This window comes from Drosophila obscura, unplaced genomic scaffold (assembly GCF_018151105.1).
Source record: "Drosophila obscura isolate BZ-5 IFL unplaced genomic scaffold, ASM1815110v1 contig_186, whole genome shotgun sequence".
Taxonomy (NCBI): domain Eukaryota; kingdom Metazoa; phylum Arthropoda; class Insecta; order Diptera; family Drosophilidae; genus Drosophila; species Drosophila obscura.
This window is the reverse complement of record NW_024542774.1, coordinates 4,163,197-4,174,365: the sequence shown is the minus strand read 5'-3', so window position 1 is coordinate 4,174,365 and position 11,169 is coordinate 4,163,197. Positions and strand designations below refer to the sequence as shown.

The 11,169-nt window shown below is 50.3% G+C and overlaps 4 protein-coding genes across 4 annotated transcripts; 1 reads left to right on the top strand and 3 right to left on the bottom strand.

Annotated features, from left to right (window-relative positions):
- Positions 1–136: 136 nt before the first annotated feature.
- On the bottom strand, positions 137–3,159 carry LOC111077130 (sodium-independent sulfate anion transporter). Its single transcript, XM_022371277.2, has 9 exons — positions 2,972–3,159; positions 2,351–2,650; positions 2,071–2,295; positions 1,884–1,999; positions 1,498–1,801; positions 944–1,246; positions 735–880; positions 498–668; positions 137–438 (listed from the first exon to the last, which is right to left on the bottom strand). Exons 1-9 carry the CDS (start codon positions 2,985–2,987, stop codon positions 229–231), a joined length of 1,791 nt encoding a protein of 596 aa, XP_022226969.2. The 5' UTR covers positions 2,988–3,159; the 3' UTR covers positions 137–228.
- A 204-nt stretch (positions 3,160–3,363) lies between these two features.
- On the bottom strand, positions 3,364–4,760 carry LOC111077132 (WD repeat-containing protein 5). Its single transcript, XM_041592844.1, has 2 exons — positions 4,636–4,760; positions 3,364–4,575 (listed from the first exon to the last, which is right to left on the bottom strand). Exon 2 carries the CDS (start codon positions 4,554–4,556, stop codon positions 3,444–3,446), a length of 1,113 nt encoding a protein of 370 aa, XP_041448778.1. The 5' UTR covers positions 4,557–4,575; positions 4,636–4,760; the 3' UTR covers positions 3,364–3,443.
- Positions 4,761–6,977: 2,217 nt separating this feature from the next.
- Positions 6,978–9,271, top strand: LOC111077160 (larval serum protein 2). The gene has a single exon (XM_022371321.2). It carries the CDS (start codon positions 7,000–7,002, stop codon positions 9,109–9,111), a length of 2,112 nt encoding a protein of 703 aa, XP_022227013.1. The 5' UTR covers positions 6,978–6,999; the 3' UTR covers positions 9,112–9,271.
- LOC111077161 lies at positions 9,257–11,038 on the bottom strand. Its single transcript, XM_022371322.2, has one exon. The coding sequence runs from the start codon at positions 11,036–11,038 to the stop codon at positions 9,257–9,259; it is 1,782 nt and encodes a 593-aa protein (XP_022227014.2).
- Positions 11,039–11,169: the final 131 nt, after the last annotated feature.

Here is an 11,169-nt window from a genome sequence, read left to right as displayed (position 1 = left end):
TAATTCTGATGCCCAACTATTGTGACATGGGGCCAGCCCAGGCCCTGGCTTCTCCGAAGCCCACAGACGTAATTCTATAGCCCTCTCCTACCGATCTACCGATCCGATCCGCCAGACACATTGTCGCCAGCCAGTGTAGAGTGCAGTGCATCTTATTTCTTATTGCAACATTAAGTAATTACAGGTCTGTTCTGAGGCAAATACTGTCTTAGCTTGGAAGGGGGGCTCCTAGGCTTCGATCGTCACAGTCGAGGCTGAGTTGGAGGAGCCACTCTCGAAGTGGGAGGCCACCAGCTCCTCGAGTGTCAGATCAAACTTGAAGATGGGGCGAGTGTCGTTGTTCAGACGGCAAACAACGCCCGCGGAGGCAATGTTCCACTTCCAGCAGATCAGACCACAGTCGAGGGCGTCCAGATCGCCCTTCAGTGAGACAATGTTCTGCAAGGGATTCGATTAGAAGAGCCGGACAATAAATGGCTTGTGGGATGAACACTTACCATGGCGACTGTGTAGTCAATGGAGTTGATCTCCTCGCCCTTGATCACGACCAGACGCGTTTGGCCGTTCTGTTGGTTCAGGAAGCGAATCACCTTCTCCTTCAGATACTCAGCTGAGGCATAGTCGAGCTTCTGCTTAACATCCACCAGGCTCACCTCGTGGCCATTTATCTGCAGGATACGTTGGATATGTTAGGAATTGGCGGGCTATCAACCTCCTGCCGTTCTTGGGCATACCTTCTCCAATCGCACGTAGACCTGCGGACGCGCACTGCTGTAGAGAATGTAGACCAGATTGGCGGCAATGCCGCAGAGAATGCCGTACTCCAGGCTCCAGAACATGCACGTGATAATTGTCACCACAAACGGGAACAGATCTTTCTCTGCAAGAACACACACAAATTGAATTGGAATCTTCTGAGCAGAGGCCCCACAGCGCGACTCACTCTTCGACTTCCACATGTCCGCAATCTTGTGCAGCTCCATTAGCGATATCATGGCCGCTATGATGATGGACGCCAGCGTGCTCTTGGGTATGTAGTAGAAGGTTTGTGTGAGGAAGGCCAATGCCATGAGCACGAGCGCACCCGTGACGGCTCCTCCCAGAGGCGTCTTCACGCCACTGGCATTGTTGACTGCCGTGCGCGTGAATGAGCCCGTCACCGGCATGGACAGCACGAAGCTGCCCATTATGTTGCACATGCCCAGGGCCACCATCTCCTGCGATGCATCCACTATTTTGCCCTTGGCTGTGAATGCAATTACATAAATGAGATATGGCATATGACTGCACAGATATTATCAACCGATCCACACACAAACAAAAAACCACAGCGAAGCGTTTGGATGATTCATACGTCAGAGAATGCACAAAACAAGTTCCCATACATATACCATATGTATGTATGTATACATGGCGAGAATTTGTTGTGGAAACAAATTTCTCTTTTTCCCTAAAATTGGAGATTGGAGAGGGCCGAGTGGGCAAGTATGTACTTACAAAATGCCTTGGATATGGCCACAATTTCCAGAATCGATATCAGCGGTATGGAGCCCAGCGAAGCGCCCACAGTGCTGATCATCTCGCCAAAGGACACGTACTGCCCGTCGACGGTGGTGCTGAATGGCGGCAGGCGAAAGGGTGGCACACCCGCTGTGATGTTGCCTGTGACGCGGAAGGGCTGGTTGCCATCCCGACTGAGTATGTAGGCCAGGAATGTGCCAAAGATCACGGCCAGGGCGTTGCGCGATAGAGCCAGGTACTTCCAGAATATGCGATTGCCCCACTTGATGTCCTTCACAAGCTGTGCCACATGCAAAGATAGGATCATTGCTTAACTATTGTGGATATATGTATATTGCGGGAGTATGGGGATGGATACATACCTTCATGAGCAGCAGGAAGATGAGGGAAGACACACCCAGCAGGGCATCCCATAGCCTAATCGATGGCAAGTGGGTGAAGAAATTCTTCCACGCCGGCAGCAAATCGTTCGATGGACCTATTTTTTGTTTAAGAATAATCCGATTTAATGTGCATCCAAGACACGGCCCAAAGTGGATTCCCACTTACTGCTGAGGCCGACTAAATTGTTGATCTGAGCACTGCCGATGGTGATGGCCGCTGCCATGGTGAAGCCCGTGATGACTGGGATCGAGATGAAGCGCACCAGAACTCCCATGTTGAGCAGACCCAGGACGAGCACGATGCAGCCGGCCAGGAAGCAGACGAGCACCGCGTAGTCCGGACTGATGGTGGCGTACTGGTTGACCATCAGAGCCATGATGGCAGTTGTGGCTGCGGACGGAAGTTTAAAATGAGTGTCCTTTGGACAGGGGATCGATGCCCTTACCGATTGTGACATCCTTGCAGGAGCCAAACACAATGTAGGTGAAGCAGCCCATGAATGCCGAGTAGAGGCCGTACTGCGGCTCCAAGCCAGCCACCACACCATACGCAATGGCCTGCGGTATGGTGGTGAGGCCCACGGTGAAGCCAGCTATGAAATCCTGCATCACGTACTCCATCCGGTAGCGGGGCAGCCATTGCAATATGGGAAACTTGTTGGTGATGGTCGACGGGCGACACAGCTTGCGTCCGCTGTCCCTGAGCAGAGTGCTCACGCTTGGCAGCTGCTCCCTGTACAGATGATCTGCAGGTTAGCAAACGAATTTTCGATTAGTTTCCACTACACATTCATCGGTACATTGAGATAACCCCCCCACGGAGATAGCAATCAAGCGATTGAGTCTCCCTGGTAGCACTGGTAGCACACCGTGGCCTTATCAGTCGGACTACCCCACAGTTGATAAGCCTCCGCGATACAATTTTATGAATTGGCACGTATTTGCTCGATTGGCCACAATTGATTTTATTGAACCATGCATGCGATCGCCACCAGACCCCGCACAATAGCTCTCTGGGTAGCCTTGAGGCAAATGCATCCGGGAAACCCCTGGAACCAGCTGCTCACCCTCGTCCGCCCTCATCGCGGATTAGTTTGTAGTTTTGATCTCAGCAACACAGAGACAGGGCGAAAGAGAGAGAGAGAGAGAGAAAGTGGGTAGAGAGAGCGAAGACTAAGCTAAGCGATAACTGGGAACGAAACGCGACCGCTCTATACGCCGTTCGAGACTTGAATGACGCTCCATTAGCTTCGGCCTGGCTCGTCAACTGGTCTAACCGTCTGGCCTGAGATAGCAATCGCAAGTGGTTGGTTCTGTCTGCCGGTGTATACCGGCCATACATATATGATTTACAATAGCAGAGCAGGTACCGGCTTATCGTGTTAACAAGTGTTTACAGAGAGATAGCAGCGGAGTCTGCTCAATGGCAGGGCCGCCCCTTCAAACAAACACTTATGGGACAATTTAAATCGGTTTATTTGCTTGATTTTTGCTGGTTTAAGGAACTCAGCTCGTTGCAGGCCAGGCGCTTAGAGGCGCTTATTCACAGCTCTTCCATGCTTTGACGGTGAAGGGCTTCACAAGCGAACCAGTGGCAATGATGTTCTCCTTCGGATGACAGTCGGTGCAGATAACCAAGTCGCCGTTGGTGTCAATCTTCTGGACCAGCTCACTCGACTGCAGGTTCCAGATGCACAGCGATTTGTCCTCACTGCCCGACACAATCCACATCCCGGCCGTAATGGAGAAGTTGGCATTCAGGCAGTAGGACTCGTTCTTGTGTCCTGTATATCGGCGCAGTACCTTGGACTTTTCGTAATTCCACAATTTGTGGGTGCTGTCAAAGTTGGAGGTGAGTATGTATTTGCCATTGGGCGAGAACTTTGCATGGCCCACCACGGGGTTGTCGTCGTCGGTTATCAACGTCTTCACGAGATGAAAGGTGGCCGTTTCCCACATTCGCACGAATCCGTCGTGGCTGCTCGTTATGAAGTGGCTGCCGTTGCGATTAAAGTCCACAGATGTGGTGGGATCGCCATGAGCCCGCAATCCCTTGAGGATCCTGCCCGTTCGGAGGTCCCACAGGTGCACCGAACCGTCGAAACTGGCAGTCGCAATGAGATTGCTCTGCGGATTGAAGCAGCAGCAGAACACATAGTTTGTATGTCCCTGCAAGGTCTTTACGCAACTATTAGTATTCGGGTCCCACAGCTTCACCGTTTTGTCGTCGCTGCCACTGCCAAGGAGCTTGCCATTCGGCGAGCACACCACATGGTTGATGCCCTTCGCGTGCCCTGCCAGCGTCTGATTGCTTTGGAGCGTGCGCACATCCCACAACTTGAGCAAGCAGTCTGCGGATGCGCTCACCAAATAGTCGCCATCCGCGCTGAACTTGAGCGATGCGACGCTGCTCTTGTGACCAGGCACCGCGTCCTTGAGGAAGTAGTTGGGTTGTTTATTCTTGGCAGCATTGCCTGGCGGCATTGGCATCTTGAAGGCATTCTCACCGCCCTGATCGGAAGCAGTGGATGTAGTTGGAGCAGTAGCTGCATCGGATGCGAGCTCACTAATTTCCGTCGTCTTGGCGGCAGCATCACCACCTTCCGGTAGCAGAAATCTCGTTGCATCAGTCTGGTTATCTGCAGACATCATTGTAGCCTACGAAATTCACCTGAATAATAGGGAAACTTTACTATATATGCACCATAAATCGGCTTTACGAACAGCTCACCGGAATAAAATCTACCAAAAACGAAAAAGGAAAAGCGCTTGTCACTCTAAAAGCGTTGCTCAACACTATAAGCTCGTATAAACAACGATTAAGTCCCGTTTAAACAATGCCGCGCATTCAAACTGAATTGTGTTTGTGTGCGTAAATGTACTCCCAGCCTGCAGTTAAACCGTTTAAGAAGTTATTTAGAATCAGATTAGACTCAGTATGGAAAATTGATCTTGTTTTCGCGCAGTGTATAAGAATTTCACGCCTAGTCATACAAAAATATGATACAATCAGACGAGAGCAAACATAAGCAATTAATTTGCAATGTGAGTACATATTTGGAGATTGGACGGCTTATTTTGACAGCCTGTTATTCTGCGTAGACTTGTTAATCAAACATTAAACAAATTCCCGAGCCTATCCCACCGTGTGCCGCCAATTTGTCACCAAATCATCTGCTGACGCTGCTACTATTCACAAAGTTACAAAGCAAAGGTGTAGACTTCAAAGTTGAGAGCGTGCGATAAACAAGTCAGTGAACTTTTAAATGACAATTGCAAAACAATTCACATTCAATTGTATTAAAGTGGTCAAATTATATGTTTATGGTCTTAGCCAAAGGCCTTTGTAGCCAAGCCTTTTTTGCAAACAGAAGTCAATATGTTAAATTAATAAATATTATATGTATATTTACGGTAGACAAATGTTTCCGTTTTAAATAATTTTTAAAAATGATAATCATCGGTATAACGTCCGATTATTAAAGTCAACTATCAATACCGTTTCCATCCCTGGTCGCAGCTGTGCACAAAATAATAATCGGAAACAGCTGCAGCTCTACAGACCCGCGAATTTTTGAATATTTGGTAAAGTTTTCCATAAATCACAAAAGAATAGGCTGTTTACACTGACTTGAGTGCGCCAGCGGCGCTACGAAAAGGCAATTGAAGACTTTCAATATGCAATTGATGATCTGAAGTCTCCAAGTTGGCTGAGATGTCTCCAATTGAAATTCTCGATGATGATAAAGAGTATTTTCTATTGTACTATTATTATTGATTTGAAATCGAATACGAATGTGTAGAAATAGTTTAAAAAATGACTCATCTCAGACACCACGCCAAGCAGCAATTGTTCCAACTATCTGCAATATATGGTTCATATGGGCATTTCTCTAAAGGCGAGGTACAAAGGTCAAAATAAGACGGATTTTCAAAATTGTTTTACCTTAATGACACACCTCTTGACTAGCCCTACAACTAGTGCTAAAGTCGATTTTGGGCAACAATTCTTTTCGAGATTTTTGGAAAAAACCAAGCCATTTGCACGGGAAATATATGGAACCACTTCGCGGCGATCGATTCAAATTCAGGTTTTAGTCATAGGTTGGGCCAATATATTGGTGCTAATTTCTGTTCAGGTTGTGCGTTTGATATAGCGAATATGATTCTATTTTTCTGTTTATGTAAATGTAAATAACAGCTAAAAATATTTTTCTTGTATTTTTTTTAGATAGTTAAATATGTTGGAAAGATTTTGTGGAATAACTTTTCTCAAGAATCACATTTTTTATACGAGATAATAGTAATAGAAAACATGACTACAAAATCAAAAACCAAAAAATACAGAAAAAGGAAACTTGTGCTTATTTGAATAGGTTTTCACATCAAAGTTAATGAAATTAGTTGTCGTTCATTAAATTTAGACTATAACATCGCAACAGAATTATATGACATTGCATTTTTTAGTCTCGGTGGACCTTGTCAGAGAAATGCCCATATTTATAAACGCGCGAGGAAGAGCCCATATTTATAAACGCGCGAGGAAGAGCCATTCTCCGTTGCGCATTATTTGGACACTTATGGAATTGGACTATGTGTTTCTGCTGATGGTGCAATGCTCTTGGCTTTGCTCCCTACCCTTGTCGTTCTAAGAACAATGTTTCCAATTTGGAATATTTATAGCATCGCTTGATAATAATAATGCGCCTGACCACAGCTCGACCTGACGATGCAACAACAAAGCCCTCTGTAATCTTATCAAGTGAAGTGCCTGCCAGCTTAGTAACGTCCAATCAACAGGTGATCTGGCATCAATGTAACCTGAGCCGCTTATGTAACTGATTGTAAGAAATGACGGCCGCTTGAACACCGATCACCGTTTGAAAAAAGGTAGTCCGATGGCGATGCGGATCCAGAGCTTCAATCGAGCCTTATCACCTTCAATTCGATCCGTTGCAATTGGAGGGGTCGAACGGATCTCGCACAATTTCAAGGCTATACAAGTGACCGGCCATTGATCTCGCTATCGCCGACGCTAGGGATTGGGTGGGTATAAATGCAGGCTGCAAACGGAGCAGAGTTATGATTCCGCAAGATGCAGTCGTTCACGGTGATCGCAGTTCTTTCGGTGGCACTGCTGGCCCTTGGCGGCCAAGCCAAGCACATTGAGTCGAAGGTGGCCGAAAAGGACTTCTTGACCAAGCAGAAGTTTATGCTCAATATAATGCAGCACATCTACCAGGACGATGTGTTCGTCACTGAATACCCCGCCAGCTACGCCGAGTACAAGCCATGGGACCATTTGGGCGACTACAATCACCCCGAGATGCTGGAGCACTTCTTCGAGCTGTGGCAGCACCATCCCTTCCACGACGATCAGCTGTGGTCCGTGATGTACGAGCGCCATGAGGAGTACGCCCGCGGTCTGGTGCGCCTCTTCTACTTTGCCAAGAACTGGGAAACCTTCCAGCACGCCGTCTTCTGGGCCCGCCAACACGTGAACAAGCAGCTGTTTGTGTACGCCATCACCGTTGTCACCGTTGCCCGCGAAGACATGCAGGGCATCATCCTGCCAGCCCACTACGAGATCCATCCCTGGAGCTACTTCGACGGCCAGACCCTGGAGATGGCCGAGCACTACAAGATGCACGGCTTCCACCACGTGAAGAAGATGGACAACATCTTCAATGTGGTGCTCAAGTCGAACTACTCGAATCATTACGGCAGTCTCAACTATGACCACGAAATGGCGTACTTCCTGGAGGATGTGGGCTTCAACAGCTTCTACTACCACTACAACCTCGACTATCCCTTCTGGACCAAGGGCTCGGAGCAGCATGTGCTGAACCAGGACCGTCGCGGAGAGCTCTACCTCTACACCCACTGGCAGCTACTCGCCCGCTGGTATCTGGAGCGTCTCTCCAACGATGTGGGCGAGGTGCCCACCTTCAACATGTACGCACCGGTCGCCTCCGGCTACCACAGCGCCCTCCGCAGCTACAATGGCGTTCCCGACTGGCATCGCGACAACCATCACAGCTTCTACCATGAGCACAACATCGAGCACGTCCAGGAGGTGGAAACTTACACCCAGCGTGTGATGGACTGGATCCACAAGAACGAGAAATTCGATGGCGAGGTGATCAACCAGCTGGGAAATATGATTCAGGGCAATGTGGACAGCATTGACAAGAAGTTCTTCGGCAGCCTGGACAAGGCTTACCGTTTCATCGTGAACGAAGGTCACCAAGTCGGCAAGCACTTCGAGAGCTTCCCCGGCCGCTTCATGCACTACGAGACGTCGCTGCGCGACCCTCTGTTCTACGAAGTGTACAAGAACCTGGTCGGACACTACTGGCACCTAATGGAGACCTTCCCCGAGTACAAGAAGCAGGACTACGGATTCGAGGGCGTCTCCATCGATGCCGTTCACATGTCCGAGAGTCTGACCACCTTTTTCGAGTATTTCGATGCCGACATCAGCAACGCCGTGAATGTTGAGCCACCGGTGAATGTTAAGGAAAGCCACGACAATCTGTACTCCTACGGCCGCAACTCGCACTACAACGGTGTGAGCTATGTGATTAAGGCGCGCCAGCATCGCCTGAACCACAAGCCCTTTGACTTCACCCTGGACGTCAGCTCCGACAAGGCCCAGGATGCCATTGTGAAGGTGTTCATTGGACCCAAGTACGACGAGCACGGTCTCATCATCCCACTGGAGAACAATTACCAGAACTTCTTCGAACTGGATCACTTCAAGGTGCAACTGGAGGCCGGCGTCACCCACATCAAGCGCAGCAGCAACGACTTCTTCATCTGGGTCAACGATCGCACCACCTATCTGGAGCTCTACCAGAAGCTGATGGATGCCTCCACCAGCGACTACAAGTTCAAGCTGGATCAGTCCGAGGCCCACTGCGGTGTACCCAACCGCATGATGCTGCCCAAGGGCAAGAAGGGTGGCCAGGTCTTCCAGTTCTTCTATATGGTCTATCCCTTCCATCAGCCTGCCGTGCCCCAGCACACCGGCTACGACCCCATCATCAGCTGCGGCATCGGTCACGGCTCCCGCTATGTAGATGCCCTGCCCTTCGGCTTCCCCTTCAACCGTCCGGTGAAGCACGACTACTACTTCGATGTGCAGAACTTCAAGTTCTTCGACGTGAAGATCTTCCACCGTGACGAGCATACCAATGTGGCCTAGACGCAGTCCCAACGCGCCAACGAACGAACGGAATTGGACTTGACCACCTGCGTTCCACTCCACTCCATTAACCCACAAGCCCCATAGACCAATTCAATTTCACTTTCAACTTGTCCACCTTCCTTGCGACCATTCAACAATAAACTTATTCCGAACAAAAGGGTTTGCAACTACTTTGAAGTGCGGTTCGCTGCCAGCCGATCTCGAGGATGAACAGCAGGATGGAAATCAGAGTCAGAAGTCCATATGCCAGCCAAATCCATTGCAGATCAATGAGTCGCAGGGCACTGCCTGTTTGATGAGCCTCACGAGGTGTCTGGTCCAAGCTGAGATCCCGCAGGCTGGCGACACCGGCCACAGACATGTCGTAGTGATGCATCCCCACCCAATACTGATAGATGCCGTTGGCTCTCGCCTCCAGAATGAGTTTGCTGATGGGCGCCGCAAACCAGGAGTTCTTGGGCAGCTCGAAGGTCAGCAGAGCCAGCGACATCAGGCAGGCGTCCTTGGAGTAGATGAAAAGCTCTCGCGAAAAGTACTTTTGCTGGTTCTCGAACTGTGTCCAGTGTAGGCGCGAGGCCAGGTAGACGTAGCTGGTGTTCGCGTCATCCCGCAGCCGGTTGTACTCGCTGGCATTGACGGTCAGAACGGGTAACTGAAGATCCGCGACAGAATCCAGATCTTCCTCGATGGCGACCAGGGGCAGGCGGGCACGCCTGACATCAGCGATGCTGCGGGGCTGGAATTGCCTCGGCGGATGGGCTAGCATCGTTTCCAGGGCCGCTCCGAAGATGCAGCTGATGTTGAGGCCGACAATGCCCAGCAAAAGGCAGATCCACTTGCTCGAGGAGCCACTCTCTTGGTTAGTCAGCTTGAAGGACTGCCCCAGGACTCCGCGCAGAGCTCTGTCGTTCAGCAGGAAGTCCACAAAGTACACTTCCCGCTCATGCAGACGTCTTTGGCAGGTGAGCACTAGGCCATAGGCATACACGATGGCCAGAGCAATGCATACGTTTTCGGCGCTGCTCAGGAGCCGGTAGATGTCCCGCACAGGAATCTCGTTTGCCACGGGAATCATCAGGCACATGTGGGTCAACTCAAAGGGATAGCTAATGTGAGGCATTTGCTTCACCTCGCTAATCAGGGACATGCTGGCCGGCAGATCGATGGGCGACCGCTTGACAAGTTCTCGCAGGGCATTCGCATTGAGAAAGCGACCCGGGGTGACAGCCTGGGCATACTGCAGGGTGGCGTTCAGTTTCCAGACCAAGGTGCGGACAAATCGGCCAACAGATCCAGCCAGAACCTTTTTCCCCGTGCGTCTGTCCACATAGACGACCGAGCGTGGATGCCATTGGTCTGGCATTACAATCAGCGGCTCTCCATGCATGTTGGGGAAGTTAGGCTCGAAGATGGGCGACGACTGTAGCGAACGCCGCTCTACCCTGAACTCGGGATACGGAAGGTAGCGGTAGTAGAAGCTCCGCTCATCGGCTGCCATCAGTCCGACGACGTTCAGCATTTTCAGTTCGTAGCAGCGTCGCAGCACCAGGTTCATTGCATCGGAATTGGCCGATCTATTCGATAGATAAAGTAGACATTTCTCACTGCGTCTGTCCTCCAACGCTGTGGCAAAAGCTTGCACCACCTCCTCCACGTACAGTCCATCTCCGGGCAGGCACACAACGTGCAGTGCAGGGGAAAACTCCTCTGGCCGCGGCTGAGCACTGCTGGCCGCCTGCAGCACCACTGGGATGGAACTTGATGCGAAGAGTTCAGGCAGCCAGGCGTCTGGGCAGTAGTCATAGCGGATTATCAGCACCGTCAGCGAAGACTCCCTGGCCACGCTCCTGATGAAGTCCACAGTGGATCCCCAGACTGTGGCGATAGCCCAAAGAAATAGCAAAATGCTCAGGACAGTCCACATGGCGTATGGTTAGTGTGAAGCGCACAACGATGACCGAATATATTTATATGCTGAATGTCCCATGCAGACGGGGGGCGTTCCTTGGCCAAGGAGAAGGTGCGTGCGTAATGCGTGCGATTCACGCCCCCGAG

Excerpts from the sequence above, each read along its gene's own strand:
- LOC111077130 (XM_022371277.2), bottom strand. Across the intron at positions 2,000-2,070 it reads CAATTTAGTCGGCCTCAGCA|GTCCATCGAACGATTTGCTG; the intron begins GTAAGTGGGAAT and ends AACAAAAAATAG. Across the intron at positions 669-734 it reads TCTACGTGCGATTGGAGAAG|ATAAATGGCCACGAGGTGAG; the intron begins GTATGCCCAAGA and ends CGTATCCTGCAG.
- LOC111077132 (XM_041592844.1), bottom strand. The coding sequence starts at position 4,556 with ATGATGTCTGCAGATAACCAGACTGATGCAACGAGATTTCTGCTACCG.
- LOC111077160 (XM_022371321.2), top strand. The coding sequence starts at position 7,000 with ATGCAGTCGTTCACGGTGATCGCAGTTCTTTCGGTGGCACTGCTGGCC.
- LOC111077161 (XM_022371322.2), bottom strand. The coding sequence starts at position 11,038 with ATGTGGACTGTCCTGAGCATTTTGCTATTTCTTTGGGCTATCGCCACA.